Source organism: Colletotrichum karsti (genome assembly GCF_011947395.1).
Source record: "Colletotrichum karsti strain CkLH20 chromosome Unknown Scaffold29, whole genome shotgun sequence".
Lineage (NCBI taxonomy): Eukaryota > Fungi > Ascomycota > Sordariomycetes > Glomerellales > Glomerellaceae > Colletotrichum > Colletotrichum karsti.
In genome coordinates, this window is record NW_024065929.1 from 618,824 (window position 1) to 643,002 (window position 24,179).

Genomic DNA, 24,179 nt, shown 5'->3' on the forward strand with positions numbered 1-24,179 from the left:
GTCGCAAAGGAGCGAGGCTGCTCGGGAATAGTCCGATGATAGTTGACCTGCAGCAGAACAAGCGGACGTCTCTCCGATGTGAAGAGCAGGCTGTCGGAGATTTCATACAGCATGCATGGGATTTCATGTGGAGAAAGATAAGGTTGGTGTGGAAGAGGTGAGGTCTGGCCAATGTGAAGGACCAGGAAGCTATGACGAATCTCCAAGGATGATGTCGCAACAAGCAACACGGGATCGCGTGCCCGCGCCGTTCCCGCGGGAAAAGTCTCCCGAGAATGCTTATAAGTTGCACATTTTTTGCTGGGTTCTCTGAGTTCTGAGGTAATTCGGATCATTAATTCATCATCATGTCGACTGAAGTGCAGACCACGACTGCCGAGCCTCAGACGCTGCAGCTTCGCGCTGAAACGTCTATCGACTACGACAAAGAGAAGGTAGGTTAAGAGGGTGAAGCGTCTAACGAGACTGATTGCTAAATGCTTTACGATAGTATAAGTACGAAAGGTACTTGTCGCACTTCACGCCCGGAACCCAGCCGCCTCTCGAGGAGTTTGAACATGTCGATGTTGGCTTGAGAGCAGATCCCGAGAAGAAGAACTTGTTGCAGGCTCCGGGGGTCAACGCTGAAGAAATCACGCCCGCTATCGGCACCGAGATTCATGGAATCCAGCTGAGCAAGCTGAACTCCGCTCAGCTGGATGACCTGGCTCTTCTGGCTGCGGAGCGCGGCGTCGTGCTGTTCCACGACCAAGATTTTGCGGACATCGGGCCCGAGAGGCAAAGGGAATACGGGAAGCATTTCGGACCTCTACATGTGCATCAGATGGGCGGTCAGATCAAGGACTACCCTGAGCTGCTGCCTGTCTATCGTGACTTCACGTGAGTTTTGAGCTTCATCATGGACAGATCGTTTCGTCATTAACTACGCGTAGGGCTGGAGCTGTCGACAATGAGATCAAAGACAATATCACGAGCGTGAAGTGGCATAGTGATATGAGTTACGAGATGTAAGAATCGAGCAGATACACTGCGATCCAACAACTAACATTGGCAGAAACGGCATGGGTACGACGACGTTCCTTGCGCTGAGCACACCATCTTCAGGCGGTGATACCTTGTATCTTTCCACCACAGCTGCCTATTACGCCCTCTCAGACACATACCGTACGCTTCTTCACGGCCTGAAGGCAGTTCACTCTGGCTTCTCTCAAGCCTCGGTGCATGACCACAGAGAGAGATACATCAGAGAACCAATCGAAACTGTCCACCCTGTGGTCCGGACTCATCCCGTCACCAAGAAGCTGTCTCTCTACGTCAACAGGCTATACACCAAGAGAATTGTTGGTATGAAGCAAGAGGAGAGCGCGTCGCTTTTGAACTTCTTGTTTGATCACATTGAAAGGGGACAGGATTGGCATCTGAGAGTACACTGGAAACCTGGAACGGTCGTGGTGTATGATAACAGAAACACTCAGCATTCAGCACTGAGGGACTTCCGTGTGGAGGAGGGAACTACCAGGAGGCACATGTTGAGGATCACACCGCAGGCTGAGAGGCCTTACTTTGAGGAAACTAAAGCAGAATGATCTTTCAGAGTCTTCGGAACAATAAAATGACAGCATGCTGTTTTCTGCCTGTTGCAATTGCTTGAGGGTAAACCTTCTAGTCTCTGCGGAAGGATGAAGAGATACAACTGGACTTCTGGGGTATTTTGCAAACACATGAATCGATAAGACCCGGAACCATTGGGGATCGGAGACTTCTATAAGTGCCTTGAAATTTCTCTGCCCGCTCAGGCTCTCAAATCTGCTCTTTTTGTTCTAATCCAGACCCAGCATGTGTTGGCGCCCATTGATTCTCCATCCAGAAAAATGAGTTCCCTCCCATTACCAGATGAATTTCGTACACGATCAGAAATATGAAAGCTGTAGGCAGTGGGTTCAGGATGGTATCGATGGTCCAGAAATACGTGACATTTCGCTTGGCGGGTTGAGAGCTGCCAGTGATGTCGGTGAAATATACGCTCACGAGAACGGTCCAGATGTGCCTCAATAGCCAGCATAAGGAACAGATGACGAACCAAGCTGACAACTGGGAAAACCTTAGTAAGACAGAGTAATTGGAAAGAAAATGCAGTCTTCTTACTCGGCGCACAATGTGCATTTCGTTTTCGTATCTCCGTGCCCGGTGAACGAAGTAGCAGCCCCATACTGTGACTAGAGAGAGCGACAGGAAGAGACATTGTATAACCGCCTGGACGCGCTTTTGACACAGACTTAGCCACTCTACCTTCTCTGGCATGCTACTTTGAGCTATGCTGGCAACGTCGAGGCCACACGCGACTACTGCGAGGAGCGCTAAGACCGCAGCAAGCGCGCAGACAGTGTAAGCCCCCGCGACGAAGGCAAGAAACCTCATGGAATCGAAGTCGTCGTCATCGGTCGTAAATATTATGTCAAAGCTGACAAAAAACAGATCGGTGAAGAGGATGGCGTGGGTCAAGTTTTCAAGAAGAACCGAGACAGCGTGTATGTAATATCCGCTTGCCATAATAGATGTCGTGTCGTTTGCCGATCTCTTGATCGCGACAAAGGTGACGAGTTTTGTGGCAATGCTGAGAGTCATAAAGCTAAACGGCACTTAGTGGGTTGGTGTTTTGGCTTATCGCGGGAGGGCGAACCATACGTAACGAATAATGCCAAAGCAGTGTTCATGAAAACATCATTCACCTTCGATCGGTTCAGGATAGACCACCCCAGAAGTGTGGTGGACGCAATGGAAATGACACCCATCAGTGTGATGCGGGCGATGAGATCATTGGCGAGGTCGTCATCATTGACACTACTGGTATCCATGTTGGCGACCGAGTCCATGAGATAAACTGGTCTTCAGAGTAATATGGGTTAAAAACCAATCGTCCAAGAAGTTTGAGTATTAGTAAGAGGAACCGACCTTCTCATCGCAAGCCAATATTAATACTTGATATTTACTTGCCCTCTCGACCTCACGGGGCAAACACTACATGGGAGATCATTGCCATGTGGCAAGGATTTGATCCTTTAGAGTGGACCTCGGCGGCAGCGAACAGCAATCAAATCGCCTCAAAAGTCATATCAGACTGGCTAGGCTTGATTTTCAGCTCCCTTTTGTCTAGGACTTTCACATTGCGTCAGCCAAGCCTATGTGCGCCTCACAACGACTTTCTCGTATGTACCAACCGAAAAGGAAAGACTTCCAGAAGCGGGCAACAGTACGACGATTAGAGGTTCAGTCAGCATGAAAAGCAGTGAAACATTGACCAATCGGCTTTCAATTCCGGCCACTCATCCATACGTCTTCATTAGTGCGCCCTAGGCGAGTTGCGAAGGGAATTGTCTTCTTAAGGCGTTCCAGTTCCGTCACATCGAGACATGATATCCCGAAGCGTTCATACATAACGTGTTTTAGACTCATCGTAACTTCTGCGGAATGAGGAAAACGCTTGGATGACATTCACAAAGTTGTCCCGAGGTGATGTTGTGCTTGCTAAGGGTCCTCCTCTTCGGATGGAAACTTTCATCTGGTTCCTTGTGTTGCGGCTCCCGACGGTGCACGTTTGTCAAAACAATTCATACGCTTAAATTGAGGACGACACTCAATCAAATTATGAATGCCCTCGGGACTCTCAAGCTCAACTATCACACTTCATCGACGGTCCCGGAAGCCCAGTCCAATGTTCCCCACGTCGCATCCAGACAAAACATCATCTACGCCTCGCCTCGCCTCGCCTCCCCAAACTCAAAAACGTAAGCTCTGTACGTTGTTAAGCAAAAAGTTGAAACTTTCCTGGCGGAAGTCATCATCAATCAGGTCAGCATTGTCTGCCATCATGTGTAGTAGCTTGCCACCATCCTTCCACTTTGGCCAATCAATCAGCTTGACATTTGCGACGCCAGTACCACCCTTTGAGTCATTAGGATCCTGATTGTAGGCGAAGTTGAAATAGTAAGCTCTCGTGGCCGAAGCAGCATAGTTTGGCTTGATTCCATAGAACACTTGAAGGAGATCAGAGCCATGGAAGGTGCCGAGAACTGGAGTGCCATAATCATAACTGGCTAGGTAACTCCAGTTCGGGACGTCAGGCTGGACTGTGTTGGAAATGTTGAGAACTGCCCTGCGGGTCAGAGTGAAGACAGAATCACCCAAGATGGCGGCCATGCGCTTGAATTGCGGATACACGTTGTTGAAGCCAGCTGTTCGGAAAGGCGATCCTGCGGAAGGGCGGTTCTTGTATGTTGCGACGAGAGCTTTGACTTGCTGGGGGGAAGCGTTGTTGAAGAAGAGAGTTGAAAAATAATTTTCAACGTCTCTCGTGGTCGAGATGTTTGGTGTAAAGAGTGCAAAAAGGGTGCCCTCGTCCTCTTGGTCGCCGAGAATGAAGGGGACCTTGGGAAGCTTGCCCGATGTCGCAAAGATTTCGGGACTGGAAACAATGGCCTTGCCGTCTGGTCTAGGAAGATATGACAGAGCGATAGAGCTAAAACTCAGAAGCCCAGGAACCGAGTTTGCCGCTTTTCGCATGTCCTGTATCGTTCGGGGTTAGCGAACGCTCTAATCTGAGCACTGCATATCGGGGTTCCTACATCGTAAGGAAGATCTCGGAGGCATTTGAGACGATCTCCGCTGTTACCGCACCCAGCCGTGGTCACTACTTGATCGTAGATCTTCTGGGCCTTTGGCGAGTCCATGGGATCTGTTGGAACAGCAGAACCCGAGTTCATGATCGCGCCATGAAAGAGAGCCTTTCCGTTGCGAGTGATATTGCCATTGTTGAGTGTAAGTTGGCTGAAGATCGAAATAGCTCCGGCCGATTCTCCCCAGAGAGTAACCTTGTCTGGGTCTCCGCTGGAAAATTCGAAGTCAGCAAACGGCAGCTTCGCACGTCGAAGCAGGCGACGGAGTGTGAACTTACCCAAAACTGGCAATGTTGTCTTGTACCCATTCGAGGCCCATTCTTTGATCCAAAAGTCCGGCGTTGGAGCTTCCTTCCATCATGAGATCCTTTCCGGGCATGAAGCCAAAAGCTCCTACCCGGTAATTCACGGCCACAAAGATGATCGGCTTTCCCGTGGACATACCCTCCGCCACAATACCAGCGCCGTTATACATCGATGTACTTCCGAGCTCAAAGCCGCCTCCGAAGATCCAGTACATGACCGGGAGTTTGCTGTTTTCGGTAGTTCCGGCTGGCCTCTGAACGTTGATCGTGAGGCAGTCTTCTTGTCCCACAGCCAAGTTCTTCAGAATAGGCAAGTTGAGAACCTTATCGAGAAGATCTGGAGGGATGAGAGGAGAGCCAAAGTTGGTATTCAACGCAAATTGTGGGCAAGATTCGGGCTGGTCGGTCGTTGCGTCGACGTTTCCCATAGGTTCCGTGAGACGAACCGGAGGTTTGAAACGCAGCTCGCCGATGGGAGGCTTCGCGAATGGGATTCCATTGAAAGACTCGACTTCGCCGGCCTTTGCTCCGAGAAATCCTTTTGTCGTTCCTTTGATGTTGGCTTGTGGACTCTTGATTGTAACTTGAGGCACGCCTCCTTTCGCTTGCGGCGCTGCCCAAGCCAGAACGGCGCAACTGACGAAGGCCAGCGTCGACAGCATCATATTAGTGAAGTAGTTGTAAAGAAGAAAAAGAATAATTTGGAGAAGACCGGTGAAGTCTGTTCTCACGACACATTACGGAGTTGTGGTCAGACTAAGGGGTCGAAGAGGCCCGGGCCACGACAGCTGGATATATCAGGTTAGAGTCATGCACCTCCATGTCGCCTTCGGCAACTATGGAAAAAGGCAATGATATCATATGATAGAGACCCAGAGATCTCATGGAATACGTTTGGGTTTGCCCAGGTAGCTTAAAGTCGGATGAACCAGGTAGCGTGCTGCGGGACAGCGCGATGACTTCGGAAACTGCTGGGGAATTGTTCGCATCGCATCGCCAGAAACAGAAGTGTTCCTAAATTTTGACACCCGTCAAGGTCCTGGGCGGTTGGGAAGGCCCTTAGAAGGATTCCATGGATGGGAGGGTTCTAGAGCTATCCCATGTAGTGCTTGTGCCGTCACTTCGACCCGAACAGATTCCTCCGACCCTCGGCAACTAGTGCGTGATATTATGAGCCGGCAGGTGTCATGCGCCCGCGAGCATCAGATGGAGGGTCGCAAACCGGCAAGTCTGTACCAAGGCATTCGCCCAATACGGAGTGCTGCCCACCGCGGATGCGGGGGTGAAGAGAGGGGATGGAATCGAACCTGAGTCTATGGATCGGATACCATCGACGTCAGGCCGTGGATTTCCTCCCCGATAGACCCGGCGGTGAAGCTTATTCTGCGACGGTCGCCGTTGCGAAGCATGTGGAATATCAGACGGAAAACGCTTCACCCAATCTACGCTGCCAATTCCGACCCTCCGATCTCGTAATCGGCTTCCCGAACATAGAGAGAACCCAGGAAAACACTCAGAAGCTTGGATGCATTTCCAAAGCTTCAGCTCGGCCTGGGTTCGCTGCAAACAACACGACATCAAGGACGTTTCTCGTCGGATCCGACTCCGCCCACTTCGCAACGAACGGTGCGGCTCGAATCAGAGTCGAGAGAAGTTCCGATTGGATAATGTTTTCTGTTGTTGCTAGCTAGACCTTGTCTCGCTTAGAAGTATTACATGTGCCCAGTGATGGCCTTGGGCTTGTACAGTTCTTCAAGATGCTTCTCCTCCTCCTCGGTGAGAACCTTGCCGTCGGCCGTCATTGCCTGATCGATTCTCTCGACGCTGCTGAAGCCAATGATGGGGCTGGTAACCCGCTTGTTGATCCACGCAAGAGCCACGTGCGCCATGGGCCAGTTGCGCTTCTCTGAGATCTCAATAACTCTCTTGATGATGCTGATGTCCGGCTCCACGGTCCCGTGAGATCCGGGTTGACCTTCCTTCTCACCCTTGCTGCGCGAGGTAGAGCCAAAGTCAGCAGGGGGTCGGGCGAGATGGCCGCGACCTGACATCGATGGTTAGCTTAATCCTGAACGCCTGGCATCTGGGTCGGGGAGCATCGGGGAGCACTTACACAGCGGAGCCCACGGAATGAGGCCGACCCCGGTGTCGTTACAGAACCGGTTCATCTCTCTCTCTTCCTCCCGATACAGGAGGTTATAGTGGTTCTGCATGCTGACGAACTTGGTCCAGCCATTCTTTTCTGCAACGAACTGCATCTGGGCGAATTGTGTTCCCCACATACTACTTGCTCCAATATACCGCACCTTTCCGGACTGCACCAGATCGTGTAGTGCCTTCATGGTTTCCTCGATGGGCGTTCGGGGATCGAAGCGGTGGATTTGGAGGAGGTCGATATAAGGGGTATCGAGCCGTTTCAACGAGGCCTCAACCTGGTTAAAGATCGCCGCTCGCGAGAGACCGAATTGGTTCTGGTAGTCTTTGGCTGTGTTGAACTCATCGCGAAAGTTGAACTGACGCGCCTCTTCATGCTACAGGTCAGTATAGGCTACCATTATCCAGCTGGACGCCCCAGAAAATACCTGGTTCTTCACCGACCGCAAAGAAGCACTTCGTCAGAATGACAACCTTCTCTCGGGGAATGTTGTACTTCTTCAGGGCCTTCGCAATGGTGACCTCCGAAGCGCCATTGGAATACACGTTGGCTGTATCCCAAGTGTTGAGTCCTCGATCATAGGCGGCTTTCAGCAAGGGCAGGGCCTGCAAACAACGATGTCAGTCACATGCACTTTGGAAGCATCGAAAATTGTGCAGCAACGTACGTCTTCCTCTCCAAGAGCCCATGGAATTGTTCGCGGGTCGCCAAAGCTCATGCAGCCAAAGATGGGAACTGAAACACGAAGTCCGGACTTTCCAAGTTGGCGGTACTCGACTTTGGTGTTCTCGACCGACTCCTTGAGACGCGTGGGAAGTTGCTTTGACGCCATTGTTGCTGAAGTGATGTCTATTGGTGTGTGTCGAGATCTGCAATAAGGATTTCGGTTACTGATACCTGTCAGCACTTAATCTTGCAGGAAGGATTCGCTTATGGGTGGGAGAACATTACAGATATATCCTCCCGCCTTCACGGCTAACGTAACGTCATGAAGGGCCGATCGCGACATACAATGGAGGGGTCACAGCGCGGGTAGTAGACGGCACCGAAAGGCGAAGAGCTACCCCGCACTGCGCTGATCACCGTCTTTCTGCCCCTCAAATGTGGAAATTCATCACTCATAGATGCGTGCTGCTGACATCAAGCCGCATTCCGGACTTAGCAAAGACTACTTGTGCCAATGGCGTGATATGGATTGAAAAAACAGCGTGCGTGAGTGTTGATTGGTAGTGCTTGCAAAATGGAAGAAGTTATCTATTCTCTGAAGCCCGGAGAACGGAGTTCTTAACTCCGGCTTCGTCTGGATTCTCAGATACTTGGAATGACTTTCATTCGCTGTTTCAAAGAACTCAATTGGCCAGTTTTGAGTGGCATCACATGGGTATCAGATTTGTGCTCGACATGAAGAGCGATGTGGAGGTCGAATGAGAATTGGCCGATAATACACAGAACATTCTTGGAAGATATTTGCAGACCATTCGTGTATCTCATAGCAATCGACTAACTGAAGCACTCATCGAACGTTCCAACAAATGGCCCGGCACCGCTCGGATCGTTGTTTGGTTCACAAGCGCCTCGTGCACTGCATGTGCCTCTACCGTTGTTGCAGGCTGCGCCAGCGTTGACTTTGGCGTTCTGATTGCCGCCGCCGAGGATGAAATCGTCGACCTTGGATCTTCCGCTACCAGTCTGACATTCTTTGAAGTTACCGACGAAGGGGCCGGCGCCGCTGGGGTCGTTGTTGGGTTGACATCTGCCGCCTTGACAAAACCCTCGGCCATTATTGCAGCTTTCTGGAAGAACTGTCAACACCTGATACAAAAAGCGATAGTAGAGTGATTCTCTTACGTGCTAAAGTAGAGCCGGCCATGGCAATGAGGAGGGCGATCGAGACAGTCAACTTCATGCCGGTTGGTTATGGCTCTTCGACAAGATCGCGATTTTAGAGAAGGATGGTTTGAACCAAGGTAAAAGTGATTAGTAAGAGTTTTCTGTTCCGGACAGACTTCAGTATTAAAAAAAAGTATGATGGTTGATGTGCCTTTCTGCGAAGTTCTGTTGTTTTTGTGAGGTCTCGTGAGGTCTATTTAACCTCAACTCGACTCAGCTGTTCCATTGAGTTGGTGGAGCCTTCGCCAACATACGGAAACGCAAACCAAGTCTTGGGTATCGCCGTGGAACTCCTTTTTAGAACCACGGGGCAGGGTTATCCATGACTGTCAGTAGGCATCCTGCTTCTGGCAATTGATTTTATCAGACAGCTGAAAGCTGTCTGCTGTTTTATGGGATATGGTCAATAGCGGAATGCTCCAGGCGACGTTGACCTTTCGTCTCATAAAACTTAGCCGGAATGCTATGATCAGACCACAGCTTCGATTTTCAGTCTACTATTGGTTGGCCCAGAGGTTTCAAGGCAATTATAAGGGGTTGAAATAGCTCGGGGGCTATCATCAGGGATCGACTGTTTCAGCGATCAGGGGCTGCGACTCTCTTGAGAACGTAGCATTCGGACAGCTCCGTCATAGGCACGTTCTTACTTTAAACCAACTTTAACAGAGTTGAAACCTTTGACTCAGTACCGGACGAGTGGGAGTGGGGAGATGGGAAAGAACTCAGACCGGAGTCGTACAAAGACATAACCGCTGTATTATAATTGTCCACGAGCAGTGTGTTGTTAGCAGACATGTAGTGTTGCTTTTCCATCAAACTAGAGCTTAAGCTGCGAATAGAACAAATTAAATGATTGGTGTCGTGTCTATGAGTTAAGTACGTCAACCGAAGCGCAAGTTGCTAGTCAGAAAATATTCGAGTTGAAATTAAGTCAGGCAAAGGTCTCAACTCTGACCAGATTATAGCGGCTGATGTAAACGCAAATGCCATCACGCAAACCGTGAAGGCCATTTTCTGCCAGAAATGTATTAATGTACTAATGAGTTCTCGGAGCATTTGATGTATGAAAGGAGTTGAATCCCGAGGTCTCTGCAGGCGCTGTGGGCATGGAGGGTTTTGTTGCATCGCGAAGTAAGCTTATTGACCCTTGTCATGCAGCCAATATGTTTCCAGGTGTCCAAACGAGGTTAGCTGCTCAACATGTCCAACATTCACCACCAATGAGACTCATCGTGTCCCTTGCAGGCTAATTTCGACGGTGGCTTAGCTGGCGTACAACCACCAACACCAACAAGCTTGAAAGCCGTTGGCCATGAAGCATGGCTCGATTAGGCAGGTGCCAATGCAGAGCACGTCAAAAGCAAAGGCATTCAGCCACATCTTTCAGGTTAAATTATTGAAATTAGGAACTTCGGTTGATAATGACATAAAGTCCGGTCTTGAAGTACGGGTGCCCAGAACCCAGGGGCTTCAGTAGAATACGAAGCTGAAAGACCAGGGTATAAGAGGTCTTATTTAACCATCGCCCGCGCTACCGCATTCGAGATCGATTCCAAAAGTCCATTTTCGTATTCTTTTACCAATATACCTCGGTTCTATCACAAAATGTCGTCGCCCACGAGTTCAGAACTTACGAAATTCGCGACATCTACCATATCGGAAGAAGTCGCACTTACTACTCCTTTTCGATATCCGCTTTCATGCAGCGCCATCCTAGAAGCCATATCGATGGTTCGCATAGATGGAACGACAACAAAAACGTGGGATGTGGCCATTTCCAATCTAGCCGACCCTCTTGTTTCCGCATGCCAACCACCGGAGTGGAAGAGTAGAGGGGATAGCAGGCAGCTGAACTTCAGCCCCGCGGTGTGTCCATCTGACTGGGTAGCTCACATGATGGCCACTACGGTTCTGTCTTCCACTACTTTGACGACAGCCTACTGTTGTCTCGAGTAAACACCACACGAGCTTCTTGCAACTCCGGGCACTCTTCAAGCTAACGGCTCTCTCAGCGGCAGATACCGCGTCATAACGCGGGTCACGGACACATCCACAGCGATTCCGGTTCAGACGCTGTATCCAGTCTGCCTGGTAAACTTTGTTGGCAGTTTGAATGTGTACGGGAACCGTACTGCGACGTACTCCAACGGATCAACTACTGTTATTACAGAGGGCTACGATGTTCATCCAGCGTGGCACATCACATGGCAAGAGTCTGATACATCGACGTTGTCTCCTCAGCCGCCGAGTCTTTCAACAACTTTGAGCACGTGGGTTCCGGGGCAGGAGCTAGTACCAAGACCAACCCAGACATATCAATCCCAGCCGCCTTTCACGGGACTGGAGACGGCAATTATTATTATCGCCGTTGTTCCGACGGTCATCTTCTGCCTTCTTGTTGGATGTTGTGTGTGGTGCTGCGTGTCAAACCACAAGGACAGGAAGAAACAGAGGGGCGTCTATTCGCAGCCCTTGGCATCGGTAAGGCGGACGCAAACTGGCAAATAAACTTGGCTATAGTCGTCAAGACCGAATGTGGGGTTGAATCGAGATAGACACTGCGCTCCATGCTTTAGCAGTCAGGGCCGCAGTTGCAATAATCATCAAGGCAGTAATAAAAAAGGCCGGGCTGAACTTTTTTGATTTTCTCCTTATATTGGGAGGTTCGTGCTTATAGAACATACTGGTTCAGATTTCATGAGCGCAAATAGCATGTTTCGATATGTCGCTTGAAGGCACAGAACTGCCTTTCCTTCGTTGCAACTGCATGCTCGGATCATTTAAGAATCAAACAAATGTGCCTGGAGACTGGCGGCGATACTACCTGTTGGTTATTGGCATCTAGTCTTGCTTCAACTAAGCCCAAGACCCTTTGATGAGGAAAGGTAGAGTGTGTGGACTTGTAGTAAGGATGATTACGAACTACACGGTTGGCGGCCAGCTGTGCACCACTAAATAAATGCAATAAGCTGCGCAATATAATATAGCTACCCTTAAAATTTATTTTTAGATATCTTATTATACCTAATAAGTATATATTTAATATTTAATTTCTAAAAGAATAAAACTCTATCTTAATAAGATTTTTAGTATATTTAATAGTATATAAATAGCTTTACTCTTAAGGTTAAAAGTAGTAAGACCTTAATAAGGGATATTAGTCTATAAGAGATTATCCTTTCTACTACTAAGATTATACGATAAACTATATCCTTCTATCCTTCTATCCCCTCTTCTATCCACTCAAAATGTCTTCCTATATTGCGGCCAGCTGTGCACGTTGAAAAGCTAGTCACAAGGCTTGAGGACTAGGAAAGAAAGGATGCTTGTTCGTCGAATTCCCCAACCAAAAGGGCCAAGAGATAGTCCGCATTTCATTGGGGGGATAGCTGGGTGCAGAGTCTTGAAAGGTAACGCATCCTCAGCAGATCTGCAGAGATAGCTGTGCAGTGATTATCAGAGAGATAACGCCCGGGGTTTTCAGGGGGAACGCTTGAACACAACGGCATTGATAACTCATGGCAGATTGACAGACTGACAGTAGGTTCAATAGACTTTCGGCGCGACTCGTGAGACAGGCCATGTGGTACTGGTCCATCTTTTACCTACGATTGGTTTAGCGCTGACAGGGATGAGGCCTTTGAATCCCACGAACAGTTGCTCTGCATGACGACCGTTGTAAGCCAGGTATGCACTCCTACAACTTGGACGATGCAGATTATGTTGATATATTATCCTTGAGTCACCACAAAGCTTTTTGAATCAAGAAGGAATAACACCCAAACTGTATTTGCATCACGTATCAACCATGCCACAAAAGCATTCCGCCGTCGACGTTCCGGGGACTGTTCAACTTGTCGACAACCGAGGTGTTCTCGATGTCAAGCATGGAAGTGGCCAAGCGAACATCGTTCTTGTCCCCCAACCAAGCAGCGACCCAAAAGACCCCCTTTCGTGGACGCAGAAGCGCAAGACTTTCAACATATTCTGGGTGATGACCTGGTGCTTCTTCGCAGCTGCCATCATCTCGGGCCTGTCGCCTGCATACCTGCAAATCCAGGCCGATACTGGCATTTCTGTGGCTGATCTGAGCACTGGTAATGGTCTCTTGTTTCTCTTCCTCGGCTGGGGAACTCTGATCACGCAGAGTTTTGCGCTCAACTATGGCCGACGACCAACTCTTGTTGTTTCGATCGTTCTGACGACTTTTGTCAACCTCTGGTCAGCATACGTCAAATCCCGTGTCGAGTTCTTCGTCAACCGAATCATCATCGGTATCGTCTCCTCTCCGATGGAGACCCTCATCGAAGTCGTCATCGACGATCTGTTCTTCGTCCACCAGCGAGGGTTCTACATGGGCATCTATAGTTGGACTCTATGGTGTGGAGCGCTTCTCTGCCCAGTGGCGTCCGGCTTCGTCGCAGAAACCTTGGGCTGGAGATGGATACAATACATTTTATCGATTTTGGGCGGCGCTGTCAGCGTCTCGACCTTCCTTTTCTTCGAGGAAACCATGTTCTACCGACCGACTACCCATGCTGAAATTATCGGTACAGTCAGCACCGAACATACGGTGACAGAGACCGGGGTCTTAGGCGAACAACACTTGACGGAAACGAAAGAGTCAAAGCCCGGAGACGCTGTTGATGGAGGTCTTACAAGAATCATGTCAAACGTTGACATCACCGAGTCTCACGCTTCCGGTTGCGCCTCGGACATTTCCTTTGCATCCAAGCTGAAGCTTTGGGGACATCAGGATCCACGGAAACCCAGCAGCTTCAAGAACGCCCTCCTCCCGTTCCGACTTCTTCGCTTTCCGACCGTTCTATTCGCAGGTCTTCTCGTTGGAGGTATCTTGTCATGGTACAACGTTGTCGGCGGATCTCTTGCCCTGATTCTAGGCAATCCACCTTACAACTTTCGTTCCAACGTTATCGGCCTCTTTTATCTCGCTTCAGTAATCGGGGTTTCCATAGGATGCGCTGTCTCGGGATATGCTAGCGACGCCTTGTCCGTGATGATGTCTCGGAGGCGTGGAGGAGTCATGGAGCCCGAATACCGTCTCTGGCTTTGCATTTTGGCCATTATTGCGCATCCTGTGGGTTGTATTCTTTACGGGGTGGGCGCTTTCTATGGTGTTCACTGGGTTGGGATAGCTTTCGGTCTGGGTATGATCTCGGTAACCCTCCCTCTTGGAACGAGTCTGGCTTTCACATACATACTAGACAGCTTCAAGGAGGTGGCCGGGGAAGGTTTTGTGTCCGCTATTCTGATTCGCAACTCTATGGGTAAGTTCAATTTCAGACGTCGACTTTGGGGTCGAATGTTTAGCTAACTCGGTTTACATGTAGGTTTTGCTTTCAGCTACGCTGTCGTACCGATGATCGAGAACATAGGACTTCGAAATGCGTTCATACTGACGGCTGCACTTGGTGTGGGCTTATGGGCTTTGTGTTTGGTCATGATCTTCGTTGGGAAATCATTCAGGAGGAGTGCAGCAGGTCCTTACTGGAAGCTTGTTGAAGATCACGGAGCATTGGCACATTGAGTACAGTCTTGAGAAATGGCGTGGGCAGACTTATTTGAGGCAGACTGTGAATTCGAATTTTGACATATGCGGTGTGTGGTGAATAATCAAATGGCGGCTGCCTGGTAAGTGGTAGGAAGAGATGTCCAAATCTAGAGACACCCTATTGAGAGTGAGGAATCAGACCCAGACATATTCGTGATTAATGAAGTCTCGCGTTCAGCTATACTCGATGACTTTAGATATGGATGGAGACTGGATGAAGTTGCATAATCTTAAGACATGCGTCCTTATTCATTATATGATATTTGTGCCAGATCATTCAAGCACCGTATTAAGACGGTAGAAATGCAGCAAATTGATATTAGAGCCTCCAGCCTACTGAAGTTCTTAGGCATTCATACTGCACAAAATATGTCCTCGAGACCACGAGCATAGTAGAAAGTCGAGGACGAGTCGCAATTCTCCAACATGGCACGTGGTTCTTTGATCTGTGCAGCGGTACGCAGATATGCAAATGGTGGCCATTTGGTCATAAGGCAGTAATTGGACGCAGTCCAAACCTGCGTTCCAGCATACCTTTGTTGGTACTTTACACGTATTGACTAAACTGGATTCGAACTACATGGCCGGGTCCTTCGCAATTTCTGGGATCGCAGTGACTATCCCCTGCATCTTGGCAACGCCCACGGCTATCTGAACGCATATTGACCCGAAGTTGGGCATCGAATGATGGCCACACCGCGTCATACCGGCATACTGCTGCAGCATGAAACCATACCTTGTTGGGAAAGGTATTGGACCATTCTCGAGAGATTGCCCACTTTGCTGCGTGAACATCACGGAAGAACACACGCAGCCCAGCCGATGGGCTGTGCAATGCATGAGTATCTCGGAACAGCGTGGTAGAAAATCGACCAGCACTTAATTAGTAGTAAGATTGACCATGCAGATATGCTTTATCAAGCGAAAACAAGCCCGATCAAACTTGGCAATCACCCCGCATTCGGTCGGAATACCCATGTTTCCCACACCTGTCGCGCCAGCCGCATAGATAAGTAGGCGGACAATGCTTGACCTTTCAACCCGACTACCACTCAATCGTCACCATTTCCCACGACTCAGACTACCTCATACGGTCTCATACGCTAGTCCATCTCACTTCTCAAGAAGTCACAAACCTTGAACCATGGCTTCCGCTCAGTTCTTCAACTATCCCGGCACTGAATCAAACGCCGAGCAATACCATTACTCTCAAGCTGTCAAGCTTGGCAACATCGTTCGCACTTCCGGTCAAGGTGGCTGGGACGAACAAGGCAACATCACTCCCGATCTCGAGAAGCAGATCGCCACCACATTCGACAATGTCCTGAAAGCGCTCAAGGCGGTCGACTCCCGTTTGACGTTCAACGACATCCACGCAATTCGTTCATACCACCTCGAGATGGACACGAGCTTCGACGTCATGACTGGGTTGTTCAAGAAGCTCTTCCCCAACCACCGTCCGATCTGGACGTGTATCCAGATCGGAAAGCTTGGATTGGAGGGAATGCAGGTGGAAATCGAAGTTGAGGCTTTGGTCCCTTCGTAATTAGCTGTGTTCGGATGGAGAGCGCCATGTAATGGATGCCATCAGAAACAGAGATTTGGTTGGTGACAACATGAAAAATGGAAAGCAGTAATTGTGCAATGCCATCTCGAAATTGTGTTATGATGAATCTACACAGCCTTTCAACAAAATGATCCCATTGACTCGCTCCCCAGACAAGTTTTATGAAGTTAGGACTGTCCTTTTCAATCTTTTCGAGGCTCGACATGTCAAATAGCAGGCATGATTGTGTCAGAAAACAAGCCCCGATGAATTGACATGAGTTAAGCTCCCTGTTTTCAATCCTCAGAGCGGGTCTTTTCGCCGACAGAAGCTTCACATCGATCTGACCTCTGTTATGTATACCATGCTAGATATTGAGATCGAGTATATATACTACAAGAGTCTCCGCGTGTACTTGATAATATGGTACTCTTCACATCAGCAACTATCGGTAAACGTCACCGGACTTCGCAATATCTTCAAAATGCTATCGACTTTCACCTTAGACCAAGTTGCGGAGCAGTCTACTGACAAGAGCGGGCTGATTGTGATCGAGGGAAAGGTCTACAACATTACGGATTACATGGCAAAGCACCCGTGAGATCTCTGGTCTCTATGATCTTTCTACAAGACTAATTTCTCTTGGGCAGCGGCGGCGACGATATACTAGCAGAGGTCCTTGGCCAGGATGCTACCGAGGCATTCCACGAAGTAGGACACAGCAAGGGCGCTCAAGCCCAACTCGAAGCCCTTCTTGTCGGGGTGCTCAAGATTGAACCAAAGGTAGAACGCCCCTTCAAAAGATTGGGTCCTCTCTAATGTTGAATCCTCCTAGACACAAACCAAACCGGATTCTCGCGGCTGGATATTGCTGGTGCCCTACTGGAAGGGCATCGTAGAGGTTGCCATGTTGTTTCTCCTGTCCTCAGTTGCTGTTATCTTCTTTCAAGTCAAGGCGTCGTCATCAGCACAACGTTAGAGCATTGTAGATGGAGAGCTGTGAGAATCGAATCGGCGTAATCAACATCCTCGTTCCCATGAAGTGCAAATATTCGGACATCTGCAGTACCCCGCCAAAGTGGTCCATTTCATTACCCTAATAGGCAAGACTATGCGGGAGATCATCTATCCTGCAGGGAATCCCCGCACGCGTTGTGTTCCCCAATGACGAGCGGGCTGGGCTCGAAGCTGAGTGTTGGAGAGTGCGGGGAAGCTATCTGCCTGTTCCCCAGGCTGGTTCGGCTTGACAGTTCGTGGACTGGTTTTGACAGCTCCGTTCCAATGCTGGTCATTGCCCATCTTTTGTCTACTTTGGGAGAGTATCCATTTGCCGCTGGGTCAACCACCGATACGGCGAGTTGGGCAGATCGCTCATCCGAGGCAATGTATCTGCGGCCTGTTCTTTGGCCCCGTTTGCTTCCCTAAGCATCAATTCGCCTCGAGACTAGCTGAGATATCAAGCCTTAAGACCCACGACCTTCTCGGTCGACACATATTGCAACGTGCCTAGCTCGTCTCTTGTATTCTCTCATTCAAATCGTTCTTCTCTACATCACCGCTTCAAATTCTCCAAAATGTCGGCCCTGACGATAGATCTCACTGCGCCCAATGGCACTAAAATCGCCCTCCCCACAGGTCTCTTTATCAACAACGAATTCGTGAAGGCAACTTCAGGCTCCAAGATCACAGCCATCAACCCAAGGTAAATAAGTCACAGAGGTATCAGCTGAACCTACCTTAGCTAACTAGCATTCTAGCGATGAGTCCGAAATCGCATCAGTAGAGGCTGCCTCCCCGGAGGACGTCGACAAGGCCGTGAAGGCTGCACGCGCCGCTCTCTACGGCCCTGGCTGGGGCGACATCTCCAACACCGAGAGGGGCCAGCTCATCTTCAAGCTGGCTGATCTTGTGGAGGAACACCAGGAGACCATCGCCACGCTTGAGACATGGAACGGCGGAAAGCCGTTCAGCGTGGCAGTGGGAGAAGATCTTGCTGAGACCATTGCCACTTTGCGCTACTACGCCGGATGGGCCGATAAGATCCACGGCGAAACCATTCCGACCACCCCGCAGAAGTTTGCGTACACACTCAAGCAGCCAATTGGTGTCTGCGGGCAGATCATCCCATGGAACTACCCGGTGATGATGGCTGCGTGAGTTTCCAAGTTCTCTCTCAAGGCATGACTATGCCCATGCTAACCGCCAACTCTCGCAGATGGAAACTCGGCCCCGCCTTAGCTTGTGGTAACACCGTTGTCCTCAAGCCTGCTGAACAGACCCCTCTTTCGATCCTTTACTTCGCTACTCTAATCGAGAAGGCGGGTTTCCCCCCGGGTGTTATCAACATTGTCAACGGCTTGGGACGAGAGGCTGGAAACGCCCTTGTTTCCCATGACGATGTTGACAAGATTGCCTTCACCGGTTCCACTGCGACTGGTCGACAGATCATGAAGGGTGCCAGTGTCAACCTCAAGAACATCACCTTGGAGACCGGTGGCAAGTCGCCTCTGGTAGTTTTCAAGGACGCCGATCTGGATCAAGCTGCCAAGTGGGGCCATGTTGGTATCATGAGCAATCAAGGCCAAATTTGCACTTCAACCTCAAGAATTCTGGTCCAAGAGGAGGTTTACCAAGACTACGTTGCCCGTTTCAAGCAGATCTGCCTCGAGAACAAGGTTGGCAACCCATTTGATGACGATACCTTCCAAGGGCCTCAGATCACGAAGGCTCAGTACGACAAGGTCCTGGGCTATATCCAGTCTGGAAAAGACGAGGGTGCGAAGCTTATCACTGGCGGCGTGCCTCACAAGAACGTTGGCGATGGCAAGGGCTTCTTCATCGAGCCCACGGTCTTCTCCGATGTGAAGAAGGACATGAGAATCTTCCAAGAAGAGGTGTTTGGGCCATTCGTTGCCATTACTCCCTTCAAGACCGAACAAGAAGCTATTGCCTTGGCCAACAACACTTCTTATGGCCTTGGCGCTGCGTTGTTCACTCGGGACATCGAGCGTGGTCACCGGGTCGCAGCCCGTTTGGAGTCTGGAATGGTTTGGATCAACAGTTCCAATGACTCCGATATCCGCGTACCATTTGGAGGAGTCAAGCAAAGTGGTGTCGGTCGTGAATTAGGTGAGGCTGGCCTTGCGGCGTACACCCAGACCAAGTCTGTTCATCTGAACATGGGAACGGTCCTTTGAAGTAGCGCTTTGGGTATTTTAATATGAGATATCAGATACACATGGAAGAAGCCTGTTTCGTTCAGAGAATAACTGCGTCCGCTCCAAGTTCATAAAACATTTCAAACCAAGTGACTTCCTCCTGATCCGCTTTCCAGATACCAGTGAGAACATCGCAAACAGAGTGGAAAGAGGCAAAGCGAACTTCATCCCGGATTACGTGAACTAACCCCAGCACAGCTTTCCGGTGCCTTGGTGACCGAACGTGTGCCCCGGCGACCAGCAGTGGGAAAATGACGCAGTTGAGCACCTTCGAGGGCTGCTTGATGTCGAGGATGCACTCCAAACACGGTAACACATGCTGCTGAACGAGAGAGTGATAGACCGGCAAGCCGCAAATCGCTCGGTACATATAAATGAGTGCCGTGTGTTGGAAGGCCCGAATAAGGGTGAATGCATGGTTTGCTTCGGCCTCCATCTCGCTATCGCTGTCTGCCGCATCCGTTATTCTCGCGTATACCGGCGACAAGGTGGTTTCGAAATTGCGAACGACGTCCATGGAGAGTTTGTCCGTCCCACTGCTGAGACTATCCAAATACCACGCCAGCCTTGATGTCTGCTGAAAGACAGATGCCAATGATGACCGGCCCAAGATGTCTCTTCCCCACCAGACAGATCTTTTGTCTATCGTTTGCCAGATCTCTGGTTGGAACGATGGCGGTCCTCCTTTGAGCATCACCGTAGTGAGATCTGTCGATACGAACTCTGAGAGAAGCATGTGAATGGACTCATGGCTGGTCTCCAGCACCGTGTTGATGCCCCCAAGACTTTCGACGATCGCCTTGACGCCTCCGTGATGACTCAAAGTCGATGCTGAAGACTGCGCACATTCGAGATAACCATCATGGAAGTAGAGAAGGAGTACTGCCAGCAGCAGTGTCATCAGCGAGCCCTTATCAATGCTGTCAATCTGAGCACCTCCTAGCTCTCCCCTTACTGCCGCAAGACACTCTAGCCGCTTCATCCGAAGGAGGTTACGACTGTTCCTGCCGTCTTGTAGCACCCTATGAGCGTCGGCGATGACGCAAGTCGCCAGAAGAACGACACGATGTTCGAGAGCCTGCAAAATAGGCGCGGCGCATGGCTCCGGTGCCGTGGTAAGCATTGGCCAAAGACGGTGGTGGAAGTAGTCGAGAGCTCGTTTCTCGTCGGCCGCAAGTGATGACGCGAGTTGCTCGTCTCGCGTGGTGATTTGATAAATCGCCGGGGCTTTGATCGTTGGTCGTGTGCTCCATTTCAATCTTCGTGGACTGAAATCGCAGTCGGCTCCAATTTTGGCACAACGGACGCATTGTGGTTTGGTGAGGTCGCATTTGATGCGTCGTTTCTTGCACGGCCAGCAAGAGCCCTCGACAACACGGATGCGGTTGGTGACCATGATGAGAGATGTACCGAATGGTTGCCTCGACGTCGAGATCGTGGATATGTGGTGATGTAAAGCGGATTTGATTCATGCAGGATGATATTGGATAACGGACGCAGTAAGACTGACGTTGCCAGCTGTTATCAGGGCTGCGAACATCTGCTCCGCTCGCCCCCTCACCGATGATAGGCGATAAAGACTCGGCATCTGGGGGAGACATGCGGGGAATGAGTGGGAGACAGCTTGGAACCCGGGCCGGGGTCTCTCGACATCAAGTCAACACCCTGCAGGATTTGGTCCATCTTGTTTCCATAACGGGTTTAGTTGAAGTTCTCCAGGATGGTCTCCGCCTGCTCAAAGAATGACATCTTGAAGCTTGGTCCAGGGTCCAACCCAGAGTGGGATACCGACGGCCGGTCAAAGCCCCGAATAAAAGTGTTGGACAACCCTCTGTGAGAAAGTCTGCTGGCTGCTTCTCATCACGGCCCTATCGAAGAACTTCTATGATACAAAACGAGCTATCCTGACCATGAACGCTTTCACCAACCTGACGGATATTCATCTTCCGATAACATCCTTATCCGCGATATCGTCCAACGTTGCGCTTATTGCAGTTGCCGCTTTGATTGTAACACTCTTCGTGGGTAGTAGATTGTTGGACTCGACCCGAACTTCTGGAGAGATACTTGAGATTACACAAGTAAGATAAAATTATTTACCTCCCATCAACCCGAGCTAGCACGATAGAGAATCTGACGGTTTGTATCAGCTCTACTGTTATCCAGTAAAAGGACTCCGAGGATGCGCTATCAATAGAGCTCGTCTGGGAAAATACGGATTCCTAGGAGACCGCACTTTCTCTTTGCAAAGAATTCATAGAGATGGGGAAGATGCGAAGGCGAAAAGATATGAAACCATGCTTGCTGGGTACTATCTTCAACTGGCGCTGTTTCAAGCAACGGTTGAATTCGAGGGCAGAAGAGAAAATGACGACGATGGTGAGATAATAGTGAGATGGTTGGGCCGTAACACCGAGTTTGGCGCAGCTGCAAGAGATGCGGGGGTCAATACCCAGGACGAGATTCGATTCCCATTGAATCCTACGACTGAAGGCCGCGATGAATACGAAACTAGTCTACACGGAAGTCAGGCCAAAGCCTACGACATGGGCGATCAGCTGTCTTCATGGTTCTCCGAGAGACTTGGCTTCGAGACTCGGCTCGCCTACATAGGCCATGGCTCTCGGCCCGTTCTCGGCTCCATGGCACCTCACAGCAAGATAGGACTGAGAAAGGCAAGACTTCTGAAACGCCTCCAGTCCTTCGTTCCGTTCCTCTCTTTTCCGGAAGAGCGTCTCGTCTTTAACGACATCGCCCACTATCTCGTGGTCACCGAAGAGTCGAACAACCATCTGTCGTCACGGCTGGAGGGAGGATGCACGATGGACGTCACGAAGTTTCGACCGAACATAGTTGTAAAGGGAGCTTCTGGTCCTTTTGTAGAGGACTTCTGGGGCGAGCTGACATTTGACGGAGGGATCCAGATGCCCCTGACTGCAAACTGCTACAGGTGTCAGAGCATCACAGTCGACTTCGATACTGGGAAGACGGCAACAGACGACCGCGGCATGGCGTGGAAAAAGCTCAATAAGGATCGAAGAGTTGACAAGGGCGCAAAGTACAGTCCTGTGTTCGGACGCTATGGCTATTGCTTTGGGTCCTCGGTTGGAAAGTCCTTGCGCGTTGGCGAAAGAGCCACGGTGACTCATGTCAACACAGCAAGAACGACGTTTGGTCAGTCATTAGTTGCTAAAATGAAAGATCTATTTGCTAACATTTCCAATCTAGATTGGCCTCATCTAACGAGCTTTGGCCTTAGCCAAACGAAAAAATAGTCGAATGCGTCGTCGATGTCCGCTTGGGAGAGACGAAGATGATCAACAAAAGGTGCCTGTCTCGGGCCCAGTCTCTCTCCTATCTGTCAAAAATGCTTCTTGTTGACATAGATATCTAAACCTTACGAATTTGAAGTCGAATGGTCTGCGATGATGAATGTTTCTGGAAGCTCTGTGGCTCTTCCGTGGTATTGACCATGTGCATATTCGAGCTGTATGACGGTTGCGCAACGACTGCTGCAATGCCATATGTTCAACTCATAATGAGAGTCATCGAAACAGAAATGCGACAGCCTGCTTGCGATCACAAAGTTCACCACAACGGCTTTCTCATCACGCCCGTTTCATAACCGTCTGTGAGGTCAGGTGCCTCGGACCTTCTCACTGCCCGTACCGAAACTCAAACTTGCTTAGCTAGAACTCAGTATGAGATACGAGCGCGATGAGATCACCATCTGAAGTTTGATACTATTTGTAATATAGCTGAAGCATCGGTAGTACATATTTGGAGCCGTTCGCCAACCTGGGCGGGGGAGACCGATTAACCAGCATCTCATCTTTCCTACACCAGCCGTTCAAATGGATCTCAATCTCATCATGTCTGAATCTAATTCCACGCCGCAGCCGTGGTCATTGGCTGGGAAGACTGCGATTATCACGGGAGGCTCTCGCGGAATCGGACGAGGAATCGCAATCCACTTTGCGCGAAAGGGTGCCTCAAACATCGCCATCACTTACGTTGCGAACAAGACGGCGGCAGAGGAGACCCTCAAAGCTTGTCGCGAACTTGGGGCTCAGCGAACCTGCATGATTCAAGCGGATATGGTCGAACATGGCGTCGGTCAGAGGGTCATCAATGAAGCACTCAGTGGGCTAGACACGAAGACTATCGACATTCTCGTCAACAACGCCATCCTTGGAAACTCCGACAAGGTGAAGTCTGTGGTCGACACGACGCCAGAAGACTTCAATGAAATGATGCACGCCAACGTGTTCGCGCCAGTTGCTCTCACGGTCGCTTTCTTGCCTCATGCGCCGGCATATGGCGGGCGGGTCATCAACATCTCCAGCATCGCCGCCAAGCAGGGAAACCGGGATCCGATCATGACTTACGGTGCCAGCAAAGCTGCTCTGGAGAGCTTCACAAGATCTTTCGCTGACCAGTACTCCGCGGAGAAAGGTATGACCTTCAACAGTGTTGGCGTTGGACCGACGGCTACAGACGCGCTTGAGAGGGCTAAAGGGTCCTTCCCTTCGGATTTTCTCATGAAGCAAATCCAGGATTCGATTTGTGGTAGAGTGGGCGAGCCAGAGGATATCGCGTACATCGTGGGTTTCTTGGCTAGCGAGGAGGGCAGATGGGTAAACGGGGCTGCTGTTAGTGCTAATGGAGGACACCGAAGTGTGCTGGCGGCTTTCGGTTAAGACTTTCTCTTGTTACGTTGGTGTTTCTCAACAAATATCGGTTAAAAAGGCTTCAAGCCATCATTTCTGGGTGCTTGTCAACAGAACTCAGGCGACACTTCAATCGTGCCAACTCATAAG

At 50.0% G+C, this 24,179-nt stretch overlaps 9 protein-coding genes across 9 annotated transcripts; 6 read left to right on the top strand and 3 right to left on the bottom strand.

Annotated features, from left to right (window-relative positions):
* Positions 1 to 347: 347 nt before the first annotated feature.
* CkaCkLH20_08695 (alpha-ketoglutarate-dependent taurine dioxygenase) lies at positions 348 to 1,586 on the top strand (the record flags this gene model as incomplete). Its single annotated transcript, XM_038891410.1, has 4 exons — positions 348 to 434; positions 491 to 879; positions 933 to 1,007; positions 1,055 to 1,586. 4 exons carry the CDS (start codon positions 348 to 350, stop codon positions 1,584 to 1,586), a joined length of 1,083 nt encoding a protein of 360 aa, XP_038743422.1.
* Positions 1,587 to 3,777: 2,191 nt separating this feature from the next.
* CkaCkLH20_08696 (putative extracellular lipase) lies at positions 3,778 to 5,643 on the bottom strand (the record flags this gene model as incomplete). The annotated part of the gene is made up of 3 exons (XM_038891411.1): positions 3,778 to 4,563; positions 4,623 to 4,884; positions 4,952 to 5,643. The coding sequence occupies 3 exons, from the start codon at positions 5,641 to 5,643 to the stop codon at positions 3,778 to 3,780; spliced, it is 1,740 nt and encodes a 579-aa protein (XP_038743423.1).
* Positions 5,644 to 6,690: 1,047 nt separating this feature from the next.
* CkaCkLH20_08697 (aldo/keto reductase) lies at positions 6,691 to 7,965 on the bottom strand (the record flags this gene model as incomplete). The annotated part of the gene is made up of 4 exons (XM_038891412.1): positions 6,691 to 7,022; positions 7,092 to 7,502; positions 7,561 to 7,738; positions 7,801 to 7,965. 4 exons carry the CDS (start codon positions 7,963 to 7,965, stop codon positions 6,691 to 6,693), a joined length of 1,086 nt encoding a protein of 361 aa, XP_038743424.1.
* Positions 7,966 to 8,633: 668 nt separating this feature from the next.
* On the bottom strand, positions 8,634 to 9,039 carry CkaCkLH20_08698 (uncharacterized protein; the record flags this gene model as incomplete). The annotated part of the gene is made up of 2 exons (XM_038891413.1): positions 8,634 to 8,926; positions 8,982 to 9,039. 2 exons carry the CDS (start codon positions 9,037 to 9,039, stop codon positions 8,634 to 8,636), a joined length of 351 nt encoding a protein of 116 aa, XP_038743425.1.
* Positions 9,040 to 12,831: 3,792 nt separating this feature from the next.
* On the top strand, positions 12,832 to 14,571 carry CkaCkLH20_08699 (major facilitator superfamily protein; the record flags this gene model as incomplete). Its single annotated transcript, XM_038891414.1, has 2 exons — positions 12,832 to 14,311; positions 14,375 to 14,571. 2 exons carry the CDS (start codon positions 12,832 to 12,834, stop codon positions 14,569 to 14,571), a joined length of 1,677 nt encoding a protein of 558 aa, XP_038743426.1.
* Positions 14,572 to 15,739: 1,168 nt separating this feature from the next.
* CkaCkLH20_08700 (endoribonuclease l-psp) lies at positions 15,740 to 16,141 on the top strand (the record flags this gene model as incomplete). Its single annotated transcript, XM_038891415.1, has 1 exon — positions 15,740 to 16,141. One exon carries the CDS (start codon positions 15,740 to 15,742, stop codon positions 16,139 to 16,141), a length of 402 nt encoding a protein of 133 aa, XP_038743427.1.
* Positions 16,142 to 16,625: 484 nt separating this feature from the next.
* Positions 16,626 to 17,120, top strand: CkaCkLH20_08701 (cytochrome b5; the record flags this gene model as incomplete). Its single annotated transcript, XM_038891416.1, has 3 exons — positions 16,626 to 16,738; positions 16,792 to 16,924; positions 16,977 to 17,120. The coding sequence occupies 3 exons, from the start codon at positions 16,626 to 16,628 to the stop codon at positions 17,118 to 17,120; spliced, it is 390 nt and encodes a 129-aa protein (XP_038743428.1).
* A 595-nt stretch (positions 17,121 to 17,715) lies between these two features.
* CkaCkLH20_08702 (putative aldehyde dehydrogenase) lies at positions 17,716 to 19,338 on the top strand (the record flags this gene model as incomplete). The annotated part of the gene is made up of 3 exons (XM_038891417.1): positions 17,716 to 17,843; positions 17,899 to 18,294; positions 18,357 to 19,338. The coding sequence occupies 3 exons, from the start codon at positions 17,716 to 17,718 to the stop codon at positions 19,336 to 19,338; spliced, it is 1,506 nt and encodes a 501-aa protein (XP_038743429.1).
* A 2,567-nt stretch (positions 19,339 to 21,905) lies between these two features.
* Positions 21,906 to 24,059, top strand: CkaCkLH20_08703 (uncharacterized protein; the record flags this gene model as incomplete). The annotated part of the gene is made up of 2 exons (XM_038891418.1): positions 21,906 to 22,499; positions 23,259 to 24,059. 2 exons carry the CDS (start codon positions 21,906 to 21,908, stop codon positions 24,057 to 24,059), a joined length of 1,395 nt encoding a protein of 464 aa, XP_038743430.1.
* Between the last annotated feature and the right edge of the window lie 120 nt (positions 24,060 to 24,179).